This window comes from Falco cherrug, chromosome 15 (assembly GCF_023634085.1).
Source record: "Falco cherrug isolate bFalChe1 chromosome 15, bFalChe1.pri, whole genome shotgun sequence".
Taxonomy (NCBI): Eukaryota; Metazoa; Chordata; class Aves; order Falconiformes; family Falconidae; genus Falco; species Falco cherrug.
This window is the reverse complement of record NC_073711.1, coordinates 10,051,538-10,067,631: the sequence shown is the minus strand read 5'-3', so window position 1 is coordinate 10,067,631 and position 16,094 is coordinate 10,051,538. Positions and strand designations below refer to the sequence as shown.

The 16,094-nt window shown below is 41.0% G+C and overlaps 1 protein-coding gene across 3 annotated transcripts in view; it reads left to right on the top strand.

The window, feature by feature from the left end:
- Nucleotides 1-16,094, top strand: part of AFF2 (ALF transcription elongation factor 2) — a 351,494-nt gene that overhangs the window by 183,751 nt on the left and 151,649 nt on the right. For all 3 annotated transcript variants that reach the window (XM_055727794.1, XM_055727793.1, XM_055727795.1), the window contains exon 4: nucleotides 2,344-2,388. In XM_055727794.1, coding sequence (XP_055583769.1) covers nucleotides 2,344-2,388 — 45 coding nt within the window. The remainder of the gene's footprint in view (nucleotides 1-2,343; nucleotides 2,389-16,094) is intronic.

Sequence of the window (16,094 nt, the reverse complement as noted above, 5' to 3'; positions counted from 1 at the left end):
CATGCTCTGCACTGTGTAAATAGTCAGGGACACAATTATCACAATTAAGACATTTTTAAACAAAGGAACACACATGGTATCTCGGCTAACCATTGAAAATGGCATGTGTGATGCTAGGGAGGGGTGTTAAAGAGGGGGCTTCTGTATCTCTGCTGCTCTAACTCTTCCCAGTCTGACTCACTCGGCTGGATTTTGGGCTGCTCCTGCTACTGCTGTGAGAGATTTTGTGGTTGCTGTGTATACTGTGGGCTTATTGGGGGAGTATTTGTTTTGTTTTTTCGTACTCCAACATACTAATTTTTCAATGAAAAAATCAGGAGTGTATTAGAGACATATGTACTCCCACTGAGCACTGCAGTAATAGCTGTGCTTGCTAATCTTTGTTGAAATTAACTATATTCCGTGCTGACTGGAGAGTTGGTATGAGGTAGGGAAAACACAGATGAGCAAAGAACTTGCAGGTACTGAGAGGGGAAGAAAGTTGTTTAAGTGAAAAGCAGAGAGATGAAGGAAGGCCAATGAAGCGCTGGAATATCAAGTCAGGCAGTATGAGGGTGGACTGCATGCCTATTGCAGTTAATGCTAAACACTGGGAGTTCTCAGCCTAGGTTTGTTAGGTAGAATTTGAGCTGAGTAGGAACTGGGTGAAAAAGGTAAGGCTCTTTTTTGGTCAGTTGAATGTTTTTAAGTGATATTATAGAAAATTTTAAGTTGCTGGGGTAAATAAAAATCACTAATATCCCTGCAGTGTAGTCATGTTCACTTGAGTACTTCTTTACCAAGATATTGATGAACTGTTGGAAATTCAGAGAACAGTGATGAAATAAGCCAAAGGGATGGAAAATCTTGTTTATTGGGAAAGAAGGTAAAAGTTGAATGTACAGCATTTGAGAAAAGTGGAGTATAATTCTGTATGTCCGTGCATGGTATGAATCTGAAGTAATTGCTTAGAGTAGTGTGAAGAGCTCTACAGAAAGACTGAGGTAACATTGAAAGCAAAATTTTAAGTTATCACAAAAAAAGGGCCAAATAGTTTCCAACACTGCTCCATATTTTATTGAGGGAAGGGATGGGAGACCCATTCCCCTACAGTTTTTGGGTCAGAGTAGCCACAGTACTAGAAGAAATGGGGAAAATGTGCAACATTAGCAGAGTGTGAACTTGGTGATCTAATAGGTGTTTCTGGTCTTTGACTTTTGTAGCCATGTGGATTTATTCTTGAAGCTTAGTGCTGGTTGAAATACAGGAGGAAAGCCATAGCCGGTGCTTTTGGTCAAGCTCTATAGCAGATTAGGATGGCAGGGATTAAGTTTAGTCATGAGTGTCTTTAACCAAACTAGTTACCAAGGGCAATAAGGTAGAAGCATCGGGCAGAAAGCTCTCTCTAAATATTTATGGTACAAATATGGGGTTTGGTACCTTCCTGAATATTGTCTCTTCTGCTGCTGCTGTATCCTCATGATAAGAACCCATCATAACTACCTGCAAGTGCTACAAAATGGTTATACGTATGGGTCGTGTCTCCCTGTTTACATAATTGTTCACAGTATTTAGAGGTTTTGTGCTCTTTCATGTTCTCAGAATGAGGGATTGTGGCAAATGCTGCAAGTGCGATTTAAATGAGTGTTTTCAATTAGAAAACGTTAAGGACAGCACTGTGTGTGTGTGTGGGTATGGTTGTGTGCATATCGCACCTTTTGAAGGGGAGAAGGAATATCTGTCAAGCCTCTTGAGGTGAATTCCTGTGTGGTGTTCAGTCTTCAGAGGATGCTTAACCTGCAACAGGCTGATGAAGTGAGGGACAACAAAATCAGCAGCCGCTCTTACAGTCCAACCAGTATTTTACTACAGTATATGTTTAAGTTTTAAGAGCTGTCTTGGCTGTTAGCCTATTAAGCTGTAGGATAAGATAGTTGATGATAACAGCTTTCTCCTAACTGTTATCACCTCTGTCCTTTGCTGCAGCATGCAGCAAGTTAAAACAAACCTCGCCTTCTCTCCGAAGGCTGCCGATAGGACTAACAGTGGGATCTTCTTCAATTACAGAAGTTTCAGGCAATTCTAGTGCCAGTTCTCAACTGTGAGGAAATCAGAGTACTTTATTGCTTCCAAAGTGTTGTTAGTAGCACAAAACAGTGTGGAAGGAAAAACCAACTTTTGACAAAATGGGTCCTGCTGATGATTTATGTTGATCTGAACTGGAAAGTTTGGTAGGCAGCAAGAGTGGCACAGCAGCCTTCAAACAGAGGCAGTTGCTTGTTATCTGTTCACCTGTGTGGTTGTAGCGACCGAACTTTGCATCCAGCACCTGACTAAGCATTTCTTTTTTTTCTTTAAACCTAGGTTACCCTTCCCAATGACTCCAGCTGTGTGGAAGAAATATTACGGGTGAGTAATAATGTCTGCTTTTGTATTCTTCATATAGCTGTAGTGCTGTTATTTCATTTTTTGTGAAGAAGGGTTATATGGCTGTCTTTAACGCTGTAGTTAAATAATAACATATTAGTGGGTCTGTGCTAGAGAGACATGGTTAAGGGGTAGGCCAAGGGTGCTCCTTAGTGAGTAAGGTCGGTTCACATAATACTCTGCATCTGCCAGCTTGTCTTGGTCAGGATTTACACACGTTCCTGTCCTTGTTTAAGCTCTGTGAGTCTCTCCAGGACACATTTCTCTCCTGCTCTGAGGTGGAGTTGCCTTAGTTCTCCCACTCACAGACTGACCTACAGTATACCTTTTCCTGTTTTCCCCCAGACTACAGTTGTTCATCGTTCATGGTTTTGTTAAAGACCTACAGACGTATTTTTCCTGGCAGTGCTCTGGTCAGTGGATGAATACAGAAAAATTAAGCAACCACTCCAAACTGAGCATGGCTTAATTGCAAGAAGATCATATAACAAGTAAAAGGGGAGTGTGAACAGTAGTTGTGTATATATATAAATCTGTTACTTTAAGTGTAAGACGGGCTTCTTCCCAGACACCCCAACTTTGATGTCCCCTGTTGGCCATGAGATTTGCCTGGGGGCAGGTTTGCAACCCACTGGTCCCTATCTGGGCTTTCAGGTTTTATCCTTATGGGTTGAGTTTGTCGTCTATCAGAGCTACCTCTCTGGGATTGCTAGCCAACCTGCTGGTTTTCGGTGTAGAGGGGATAAAATTTCAGTGGGAATTTGTGCCGGCCGTGTCCTTATCACTAGAAGCAACTGCTGCAAAGTAACCCAGACCTGAAGTCATGTGTAACAATTGTGCCAACTTGCTTGCAAAGACATGGACTTATTCTTGCTTATAAAATAAAATAGGCTTCTCAGTATTCATTGCAATTCAGAGTTAAATAGTTTTGGAAACTTGTTCCTGTTTTGTGTACACACGTTATCTTGGGGTGATATTGATGTCCTTATGGGTTGCCATTGTTGCTGCAGGAGTAGTTTGAACCAGCAGGCAAGCATGCACATGCTGACCTGCAGTAACAGAGGAATGTGCATCTGCATGTGCACCCAGAAGCAATGAATGGAAGGAAATAAGTAAAATTAAGTTTCAACCTTCGAAGTGAGCAGGGGTTTATTACCTGTAGAACACTAAAGGAGCAAAAGCAAAGAAAATGTTGAAAGATTGTGCAAAATACTTGGTACATTTTAAATGTCTTCTTCCCCTGTTTATATATTTCAGTTAGGTTCATTACTGTAGTTGGAATGAATGACTTCTTAGCTGGGGAAAGCAGTTGTTTTCAGTAAACAGCATCAAAAGAAAATGTGATGTAACAAACTTCAGGGATCAGTTATCAGGGTGACAGTTTTAATGTGGGAGCAATGTATATAAATCACAGAAGCAGAGGTGTCTTTTTTTCTAATCAAGAGGAGGTGATCCTATTTCCTACCCTGTGACTGTAACTTGACTCAACAAAAAGAGGCAGAATGTCCCAGGCTTCCTTCTGAAACCCGCTGAGACTGTTTGCAGGACTTTCTGTTGTCTCCAGAGAATGGGGATGAACTGCAGAGCCCCTGCAGCTGCAGGCAGCACCTCCTGCCACCAGTAGGCTGTTAAACTCTTTGGCAGGTTTCTGTGTCTCTGGGGATCTGTCTCACAAGGGTATGTAATGGGCACCCAAAAAAAGGGATACGAACCAGCAGAGCTTTCTTGACTGCCAGGTGCAGATTGCCTGGAGTCACCTCCTGTGCTCAGCCTTGCCATCCAGCTGTGGAGCAACCTGTCAGCCATAGCCGCAGGCATAGCCAGAAGCTGTCGGGAGCATATGAAACTGCCTGTGCCGGGGAGCAGGTAGGGAGGTACGGGCTTGGCGTGGGGCAGGTGAGTGTGGGACCTTGGCCATGGTTCACCTGGGCTCTGCGCTCCCTTGCCGCACGCACAGTTAGGTGGGTTTGCGCGCTCTGACACGCTGAGGGTGGCTTAGTATGCCATCGGCATGGCGTTAGGCAGCTCTGGGCGCTGACAGGCTGTCTGCAGCCTTCTTGTAACCTGTCTGCAAGCGGGCTGCAGGCTGCCAGCCAGGCCCTGCGTGTATGAAAGCAGCAGGTTACCGAGCCGCTTCTGGGGCCACCTGTCACAGGCCCAGCAAACCCCAGCCCCAGCTCGCGGCCTTCAGTGGCAGCGTTTTAAGCTTTCAGCTTCGTGTGTTGCTGAAGCACATGTGGAGGTAGAAGGACCTGAGTTTTGTCAATGACTTTGTTCTTCGCAAATTTATAATGCAGAGTAAGCTAGCGGGAAATGTGTTTGGGCTGCATGCAGAGTATCATATTCTACTTGACAGGCAACAGAGAGAAAGTCAGCAAGAGAATGTGATGCCCAGCAGTGGTCAAAGTCCAGTCTTCAGGCTTCCCATGGGGGTCCTGTGTCAGGACATTCAGGCTGTGTGCTCAGATGAAAGGATGACCCTTGGTTTCAGCAGCAATTTATGCTTTGAGAACCTGGATTAAGTTTTCAGCCCTGACAGATGCTTCTGGCCTTTTGGGACCATTTACTTAGGCTCTGAAGAGCCTCTGGGAGTGTGGGCCTCAGGTCCATGATGGCAGTTTTCCCAGGTAAAAATTAGGCTATTCACATTTCCATCCTGTCATGGATGTGTCAGAGGTAAACAAGAAAGATTACGAGACAGTCAAGACCTGCAGGTGGACAGACAGGGTGGTGAGAGTGTCCATTTTGACCAACCAAACCGTTGGCAACATCAGCACATTCTGCTCTGGCCATGTCCGCTACTGCGCTGTGCACCCCCGAGTGCCAGAGCAAGGATGCTGCCTGCCAGTTTTCCTTGAGAGTATTTCATGCCTTGAAGTTGCTTTTTATCCTTTTTTTTTTTTTTAAAGTCAAGAGTATTAAGTGACTTAATTATGTTTCACCCCTCAGAAAAACACAGTAACTCTTGTAACTCTTTTATGGGTTTTTTTTTTTTGCTAGACTTTACAAGGAAGAGGTACCTAAGCTAAGATCCGTGACCTCTGATTTTACAGAGCTTTTTTTTCAAGCTGAACTTGATTAATGTTTTTTCTAATTGTAGAAGTTTGCAATTCCTAATCTTTCTTTTTTTTTTTTTTTTTTTCCTTTTCCTCCCAGGACAGAAAGGTTTGATTGGGTTTATGGTCAAAATTTCCAGCCAAGTGAGGGGAAAGGTCTTGAGTCCATTCAGACCCCTGAGTATTTAGAGACAAAATCCTTCAGATTTCCTGAAATGTTTAGCTACTTATGTCATCATCTTGTGTAAATGCTTTAAGGACTGTTCCTGATACCACAACCAAAGGTTAATGGCAGACCAGTCTCCTGTTGATTTTGCTTTTCTAATCAGGATGGCTGAGAACGTCGTTAAAATAATAATAATAATAATAATAATAATAATAATAATAATAATAATAATAATAATAATAATAATAATATCATCATCTTGTATAACTAAGGCCAAGCTGTAAAGGTAGTGCAGGGCATTTGCATTTAATACAGGTTGCTAATACCAAATTGAATGATGAAGGTGAATACACTGGTGGTCAGTACACCTTTTTTGGTTCCAAAATGTGGCTTATTTTTTTAAACCAACACTGAAATATCCACTTTGAAAGCATGGATAATGCGGAAAACAGGCAATCCACAGTGTGTGTGTGTGTGTGTGTGTGTGTAGTTCACATTTCATTAATGTGGATTTAAATTAAATTGTCACTTGCTATGTGCAGCCATTGAAAAATGAGTTCATTGAAATGTTGTGATACAAAGTGTAGACAGGGCAGGAGAACTGACATTTTAAAACAGTATTCTGAAGCTGTGACTTGTGCCACTTGTACCAGTGCTTTACATCAGTGTGCCTTGCTGGTATTGCAGGCTATGTGACCCACCTGATGGCCTAGGCATGGGGGGGGGGGGGTGTAGGTGTGACACTGAGTGTGAACTAGCAGCGATCCTTTTTATGCCTAGGAAGGGACCTCCCTTAGAATTGGTTTACCTCTGGGTAAAGAGGTGATAAGCATACAACATTACATGGGAAAGAAAGGAAATTTTATTTAACTAAATTTTCTGGAGGACTTGTAGCACAAATTGAAACTTTGGGCTAGCTGTTTAGGCAATCGATTAGATGTAATCCTGCAGAAGTGAGGCTCTGGTCTGTACACATAAAGCTTTCGTGTCTGTGTTGCTAACCATCTGGGCAGGCACTTCTGTCTAAAAATCTGTCCCTGCTTAGAAGAACAAAAGAATTCTTGTAGGTACATATTTGCTGTAGTAAGGCATCAAGTAACTAGATGGACTTCTGATGTTATGTGGACAGCTGTGTTATTAATTAAAAGCTTTCTCGTCTGGAAGCAAACAAATCCTAAATATAATTCAGATTGTAATTAGTGTAAAAATAACTGGTGTTAAATGAGCAAAGCCTGTAATGTGTATGGTCTTCTATTCTTCTGATGACTAGCTCAAGTCTAATGACATTGCAGAATATGTAAATTGATCAGCAGGTGAAAATGCCCTTGACTGGGCAAATTATGTGTAGTATTACCTTCCTCATGCCAACTGAAAGCACTAACAGATTTAATATGTATCATCCATAGCTGAGGTGAGCTGTTCACAGAGCAAAATTAGACTGTAACAGATACAGCCCATTATTTGCCCCTCAGTAATTGTTTTCTCTTCTAAAACACAAACCAACATTGAAGAACGATGCTAAACCTAATTATAATAATTGTAATTTGAAAAATACAGGTACACTGTCCAGTGTGGTTACAAATGCACTTAGTAGCTGACAGGCAGTTTAAATATTTTCATGTGGAATCTGGGGGCTTGCTGGGGAGGACATGATGTGAATTTAAAATGATTATCCAGACGTCATTGGACAAGTGAATAACGAGCTGACTGGCCTAGTAAATCATGTGAACCTGTCAAATGTGGGAACACGTTGGGGAGGAGATGATGTCAAGTAACAGTAACTTAGCAACCTGGCATTTAGCTGTCCAGAGAATGAGTAAGAGTAGCCACTTTTAAATAGCTGAGTAAATAAATGAATCCCTATATGTCTTAGGTGTGCTATAAAAATAGCCCAGCACCGTATGTTTTGTGTCAAGCTGCTTCTTTCTCCAGGATAAGGTGATTTATTATTTCTATTGAAATGAAAAAATGGATTGAAAAGTTAACCCACGTGTAAATGTGTATCTGCGGCCTTTGTCCCTCGTCTGGCGTGCAGCCTTTGGAAGCGTGTAAGGAACGGATAATAGCCTGCTTTGAAAAAGGCAATATGTTACCCTGTAGGGTTGGTTGTTTTGTTGGGTTTTTTTTTTTTCCTTTGGACTTTGGCTTATGTACATGAAGATTTGGATGGATAAAAACAATTAATTTCTTAGCAATTTCCAAGCCATTGCATTTTCAGCTTTTTATCAGCATTTTCTTAATGGAGGCAGAACCAGATTCTGCTCTCACATAAAAATAAATCAAGGGGTAATTCCACTGACCTCTGATCTCATTTGAGTTCATTGAATTCTTCTTCCTCCCACACTGGTATAAATTGGCAGCAGCTCCACTTACGTTGCTGCTGCTGTTATTAAATAAAAAGGAGTTACCCCTGCATTACTTTAGGTATACATAAAAGAAGCAACTATTCCTTTACTCTGATGACTCTCTAGATGTAGTCTCAATCCAGAAAAACGGAAATGCTGTGTAGTTCTTTGAGAACAGTTCATTCCTGGTTTAGTAGGTGATCAGCTCAATTCTCATCTCAGTACCAGCACAAACGTTCAGCAACAATTCCAGGAAGGTCAAAAGTAGCTTTTTCCCAGCATTTTGTGCACTGTCCAGGCGTATACACGCAGGCATGGTGAGATCAGTAAATGGAGTCATTTAAGGACAGTCTGGCGTAGGCTTGAAGTGCAAAAGGCTCTTTAGGAGTTGGAGAATGCAGCCTTAGGTCTTCCCAGTTTAGAGCAGACCCTTAACACAGAGGCTTGCCTTGGCCATTGTGATTTACACCTAAACACAGCAGAACAGTTTTTGGCCATTCACCTTCACAGTGACAACATCGTAGTGCCACCCGTGAGACAGGCACCTCAGGAGCATTATCCCAAAGCTGTCTATTATGACTTGAAGGTACATAATGTAGAAAACTCAGATCTAACTTCAGGCTAGCTGAGTAAGAAGCTGACATGTGTCAATGCTCAAGTACTTAGCTTACGCGGTGCGTTCTGTGGGCCGCTGTTGCACTGCTGGCACGGCGCAGGTTAGATAGTAAAGGAGTTCACTTGTGATGTAGATATGTACTATAAATCTGCTTTGTGCTGCAAGATCAACGCAAAGCAGGCTTCATGCTGTTGGGGAGGTGACGGGGAGAAAAGGTTGACTGTCTGATCTGACAAATGCGTGTGGGTGTGCAGTGTTTCCTGTATTCGAAAGGTGGTGTTTTGCACCTGCCTGTTACAGGGATAAATGCCTCTTCAAGATGTGAGGCAGCAAAAGATTAGACCTTTGTCAGGACAGACAAGCAAGGTCTGATTCCAGCCTGCAGGCACATTTATCAAATAAAGGTTTTATTTTTGTAGCAGTATTAAAGAAATTACTTAGCAAAGAACTTTGAAATGTAAAATCTGATCATCATGTGGGTCTATTGCAGCCTGTCTACACTGTAACAATAAAAAAAGATTACAAAAGGTATTCAGGAAAAGAGAGAGATTGCAGTGCGCCTATTTCAAACTCAGTATTCAGTTCAATTTTCTTATCTCTTAACCATAATATTTTAACATCTATTTTCATACTGCCAAATTGAAATATTGCTGATTTCAGTAGTATTATATAATTCTGCTGTCAATGCCAGATTTACCATTGCTACTAAAATGACTATAAAGTAAGCTGACATCACAAGAGTTTGGACATATATTACTGCTCCTGAAGAGATTGAAAGCACTCTCATGAGAAATGGATGACTAAATGAAAAAGTGTTAATTCTTATCTTTTTTCCAACCTCTTCAGCATCTCTTTTGCATCAAAACAACCACATTTTGTTCCTTTTCCTCATTGATAGTCACCTCAGAAATGATCCACTATGTATTGCAACATGTTACAACCTCGGCATCCTCACTCTGATTCAGTACCCTTTTATGATAAAAATAATGATACTTCATGAGTATATACAAAATAATTCTTTAAAAGCCAGTTCAAACAAAAGTAATTTAAGCAAAGTCATTGTCTTGGAGGAGAAGATACTAAGTTTTGCAGCTTCTGCAGAAGGTCAGGTTCACCCTCTGCAGCACTTACAAGTTTTGGTCACTTCATATACTACTTTTTCAAAGACCTCTAAGTTTCGTGGTTCCAGAAATAACTGGAAGTGAGAGAGACATAAATGTGGGAAAATGAATTGATGAGGTCTTGTAATTGAGTCGAGATTATCATAAAACTTAGATTCCTACTCCAGATTTGCAGACCCATGGGACCTGACTACCCAACCCTTTTCATCATTGTAAATAAAGACTTGTGTTTCAGTGAAAGTGCGAGAGAAAATGGACCCAAAGAATCTGGGATGTCAGATCAACTCTGACCTTTTGTATCCTCCGATGAATGAAAAAAGGCCCCAAGTGCTGGACTTGACAGAAAAACACTTGTACAGTTACAGTGTTTGACTGTAGCTGTACCAGGTGTCCGTTAAGGACCTTGTGGGCTGCATGAATTTATTGTGTAAAACCATGATTAAGTACTTCAGAGCCTGTTGTGTGCCTGTCCTGGAGTACTGCTGCCAATTCCAAAATGACCAGTAACAACTACTGGCACAGTATGCAGTGCGGTCAAGCAGAAAAGCCGTCTGAAGCTCCTATACTCCACTGACACATTACTGCCAAAGTGTTAAACAAAAAAAATATGTAGTCCTAGTTTGAAATATAGGTAGTAGAATATTCCTCTGGTCTCAGATTAATCATTTCTGTTATTTCATCTTGTCCTGTCAAAATGAAACATGGTTAAATATGGGCATTGAGTGTTTAAACTGCTAGCAGTGTTACCTTTCATTTAAGTAGATTAATAATGTGTACTCTACATAACAAATTGCTTTAGGCACTGAATGAAGACATTGAAAACATTAAAATCGAGTTATGTTTTCTGAAATAGATGCATGCTTTAGAAACAATTCTAGTTTGAAATTACAAAGTCTGTAGCATCTTCTGTGGCTCTTTATTTCACAAAAGGGAAGGGGTCCATCCCTTCGGCCCTGAGGGGCAGGCGTTGTGGGTTTTAAGTCCTGGTAGGAAGCATCCCCATCAGTCAGCACTGCTGAAGAAGCTGGTGGGGCCCATGAAGGGAGGTTGGCCATATGTGGTTAGTCAAGAGAAACAGCTAGGAAAAGGCTGGGCAGGCTTGCAGTGTCCAAGGGAAGGCAGGGCTGGAAGATGTAACTAAATGAATCTTCAGAAAGAGTTTCAAGAACCTTCCTCTTTGAAATTCTCCTCTGAAGTTTCAGCTGGCCATGACAATGAAAACCTACCAAAAAATTGGTTGATGGTTGAAACAATGCATGTGAGGAAAGAACTAGAGAAATGAAGGAAAATGGACCGAGGGGCCAGATACTTGAGGCATGCTCAGTTTCACTGCTTTAACTACAACTACCATGTCGCAAACTTTGATGCTTCACTGCTCTTGTGCTCTTAGAAGGAAAGTAAAGAAAACAGGACAAAGGTGACACCTGGAGTAAACCTGAAGTTAGAACTTTGGATCTCATTGTTTCTCTCAGAGGAAATGGGTGGAAATGTTCTGTTACAGCCGGTATCAGGAATATTTGTTGCCATTTTACTCATGTACTGCAGTCTAAATTTAACTCAGGTCACTCCTAATCTCTGCTTCTTAAGGCAAGAATGCAGATACCACCTGAGTTACGGATCAAGAATTATGTCTTTCTCAAACACCCCCTGCATGAGCAGGTGGACTTTCCCTTTGGAGGAGTCATATGGTTACATGTTACCAACCTTGCCAGCCTCATGGGGTTTGTGAAAGCAGCCTAACATGGGAAGGCAACAGTCACCGTCTGTCCTAAGTTCAAGTTACTCCACATTCTGTAGGGAAAACAGTACTGGAAGCTGCCTTTCTGGGGGGAGCAATTTATGTCTTTGCTACTTGCCATTGATCTATAGGCTTTAATAGTGTCATGCGGCATAGTCAGTGGAGCTCTTTCTGAAGGTTTCTTCCTTCTTACCTGTGGCGATTGTTTCAGCTGTCAAAGTCTTCAGAATACACCACTTCATACCTGCCAGTAGAAGACTGATATGGTCCATCTTCCCATCTCTTTGAACATCCTCTCAATAAATGTTTGAATACATAGACTCAGATAAAATGTCCTACCTTTAATCTTCCTCTATAACCCCAAGATGCCACTTTGCTCCACGGTGTCTCCTTCTATGAAACAGGAGAATAGAACCTCACCCACACTGCCATCGCGCTGTGAAGTTAAATTAGTTGCTAGCAAAATGCATTGCAGTCCTCAGCTGGAATTATTCGTGTTATAATTGTGCAAAAGCAAGGCTCATTCAGATATGTAAAATTACACTACATACTGTGGCTTATCCATTTCTGTACAGAATTTCTAACATTTCTTTAAAGAAAGCGTGTCATTGAATTTAATGTTCTGAGAAACCTCATGAACTTCCAATCTATTTTAGCCATATATTTCAAATTGTGCTTATAATTGTGGGTTTTTATTGAATATGTAAGTTCCTTTCAATATCTTAATACAGTACATGGGTTTTAATACACATTTGAGAAGAATGCACACTGTGGATGGGAGGCACTTTTGAGCGTTTTCAAATTGTCACAGTAAAATTGTCACATTTGTTTAATTAGCCTGTAGATCCTGCCATGTTGATTTATGTCAGCTGTGTAACAATTTCTTTGGATAGCTAGAAAAGCTGACCAGAATGCTTTACTTTTTTTTTTTTTTTAATCTTTTTACTTTTTCTTTCTTTTTTCTCCCCCCCCCCCATTTCTCACATTTCTGTTTGATTTAAAAGCAGTCATACAGGCACCCAGCCTTTCAGAAGTCAGCTGAAGAAAATGTCAGGCTGTAGCATTAGAAAGGAAAATGGTTTTATTAGTTGAAGTCATTGAGGTGTTGTTCAGAGGCAAGAGATAAAAACTGACTACAGACATGAATCTGAAGTTCAGACCTAAGTGCTCAGATTTATGTTTGTTCAACATTCTGCATGCACTATTTATTCTGCCTGCTGTTAGTGTTACTGTATTGCCTTCCAGGGCTCCGAAGGCGAGCGCTCTGCTGTGGGTGTCACTAGAAACCCTCTTCTCCACAGTTTACAGCTCTTTAGGTATTTCCTGTATTCCAAAACTTCTGTCCAATATCTAAGCAAATATACTGCGGGGGGGGGGGGGGGGGGGGGGGGGGAGGTGGAAATAATATGTACTAGTACTTTGCAGAGTGAAACAGGAGCAACATGGTCATACATGAACTTAGGAGTCTTGCATGAGTTGCTAATGGGAAAAAAGAAAAAGAGGGCAGGGTAGTGTTCATTGTATTTGCTCTTGGCTGAGTGGGTGATTTAAGGCATGGACCAAATTTCGTCTATGGAGCCAAGCTGGAAAATGGTGGGTACTGATCTCTTGTGAGGAATGCTTTGAGATCCTCTGATGGAATTTATTGCACAAGCTCTGAGTGTCAAAGGCCCCTTTGGGCTTTGTAGTCTATTAATTTCTTTGCCATGAGTATATGCTGTTAAAGAATATGTTGTTTGTGTACCCCAAAGTACACTAACCTTTAAAAATATTCTTCTGAGCCTCAGAAAAAAACCCTTGGTCTTTGGTTTTTAGGAGAACCTTCCCAGTAGTGATTTTTTTTTTTTTTTAATCAAGCCAATTAATCCCTTCCCGCTTATTCCAGCATTTTATCATTTCTGACCTCTTGAGCCCCCAGTCTTTTCAGTAAGAGGTCTGAGTTGCTAGTTTATCTGAAAAAGGTGCTTTGTACCAATCAAATGAAAACTGGTGCTCAGATTTTTTAAGAGCAGCCCCTTGTCATTTCGGAGTTCAGACAAAAACAAAGAACACAGCTTCAGCAGTGAGGTGTTCACTGGAGGCTTCTTTTCATGAAAATAGTTAACACTATTTTTTTTTTTCCTTGGCAATTGAGTCATTGTTGCTTTTAAAAGAAGTTGTCATGATCTCCTCATTACCATTTTTCTTAATATGGTAAGTGTAAACTACAAGAAAGCTATCATGTTTGAAAAGATACAGGAACCCTGAGGAATGTTACACTAACTGCTTGTGCTCTTTGAAAAGGCTTAGACTGAGAATTTGACTAAATGTATCATTCTGTCTCCTTTGCAGCAGCATTGTCATTTTGTAGTGTCTCACAACACAAGTTACCCTTCAAAATAAATGCCGTGTTACTGCATCTAGCCTTTGTATCTCTCCAGATCAACAACTCCTTTTGGTAATTGCTTGAACATGACAATACATTGCACTTTGTGCTTAAAAAAAAAAAAAAAAAAAAAAAAAAAAAAAAAGAAAGAAAAAAAAAAGTATGCTTTGGCAGGTTTATTCCAGTTTGTCCTTGTATGATAACTGGCAATTGTCAGTGTTTGACACCAGCTGGAGTTGCAAATAGCACTGGCTGCTTAGAGCTAACTAGCAACCATGGGTCTACTGGGTGGTCTTTTCCTGGGCTTGCTCCAAGTTTTTTCCAGATTGCTCATACGACCCCTGATAAACTATTACTAATGAACAGTTTGCTATTCCTTTTTGGCCATCTAGAAGCAACAAAGACAATGCATGTCATCGTCTAGTAATGTAGATATATAATTTTTAAATGCTGGGGCACCAAATTTACTGCATTGTAGAGCTGTGGCTTTTGAGTCCTATCCAGTAGTTTTCCTGTGGGAAAAAAACAGTAGTGTAGTGTTTGGAGACAGGAAGGTTATGGACTTTGCCATTTTTCAGCCCTGTTTTTAGGAGTTAGTTTATTTCAATGTAGTTTGATGTCAGAAGGGTTTAAAAAACGCAGGCATAGAAGGAGAATATATTAATCTGCTGTATAGTCTGAACTTGCTGATTTCAGACCTTAGGACCACTCTGTGTGGGACCAAGCAACCTCAGCTGTCATACGTCTTAGTGGCAGTTCTGAGTATGTAATGTTTCCAACCTCAGACGGATTACCTTTGTAAGAAAAAACAAGCTGGGAAATGAGGAATCAAATACATGCGTGTGACAGTGGGAATCTGTCTACCAGAAATATTCTGAAGCCTCCATACCTTAACGGAGATCAAAAAAGACCTCAGCATGTTTTGGCTTCAGTTTTCTTTACTCTTTAAGCTGGCTTATTTGGGTAAGGCTGACATGCCAAAAAAGTGTATGTTGTATCAAAACATCTTCTATACATACATACATTTTTTTCTACACCTGTTAACTTAGCAGGAGTGGATCAAAGGGGAGTGTTGGCATGATTTACAGGACACACAGATGCAGGAACAGACCTGCTTCAAGGCACAAGTGAGGAAAAGGAAATCCAGACTGAAATGTTTGTTCTTTTCCAAAGGCTAAAATTACTATAATAAATTCCAGGTCACATGATAGGGTTTCAGGTGGCTGCTTAGGTCTTTCTGTAAGAGAAGAGAATTAAAGGGTTGAGTGTGAGAGGTGGCAAAGACTCTACCTCTCTGTTACAGGCCAGAACCCATAGTATATTTTTTGGCAAACATGCTAAGCTTTTAACCTTACAAAAAAACAGGGTGCCAAATTAGAGGATCCAATGATCAGGCTTCAATTTGAAGTTTGCTGTCCATCCAGGGCTCGCTGAATGCTGTTCAACCTGGTTATGTTGTCCGCCCACAATTTTTCAGCCAATATTCACTGTTCCTGATTTCCAGCCAATATTCAGAAGTTCCACCACTGCCCCAGGCATTGCATAAGACAAAAAATGAGACAGTCTTTGCCCTCAAAGCATTCATAGTCTCTGATGCAGGCACTGGGAAGATAATCATACTCTGTAGGGGAGACTGCATTCCTCACACACTGAGGGAGAAGCAAGTTTTCAACTGGAACACATGGTAGGGAAAGCACATAGATGAAGAGAAGGAACTGGTGAAAAGGGACAGCTTCTGTAAGAGCAGGTTTGAGCTTTTCTAGGTATTCACGGTGTCTTCACTTCAGCCTCAGACCACTGTTTTAATGGCATTACAGCTGAGGTGTTGATGAGACCATGTAAGAGGGAAACACGCAACATTAAAAAGAAATGCTGCCCTGGCACACCCACTCAGGAAAACCCATGCTGCAATACTGCTTGTGTGGTAAGCAGAATAAAAGAGATCTGGCAGAATCTTGGTTTTGAAGGCCAAAAAAACAGCTTTTGTGAAAGATTTCAATGTGTATTGTACAGCAGTGTGTGGTAGCTTCATTTCTTTGTATTTGATGACTAACAACTTGGAGTCCAATTTTAATGAAAGCAAATCATGGCTTACGCAAAGGAATTCAGCTTTAAACTCAAATAAGTTGCTTAACCTGCTTTTTTAATTTCCCCCATATGCTATTTCAGATAATTGATGCTCCTGTTTTAAGACTAAAGCTGGAGTCTTCTAGCGCAAGTTGATGCCTCCAAATTCCTGATGATTTTTAGACTCTGTTTCATCATATTGTCAGGATGTGGG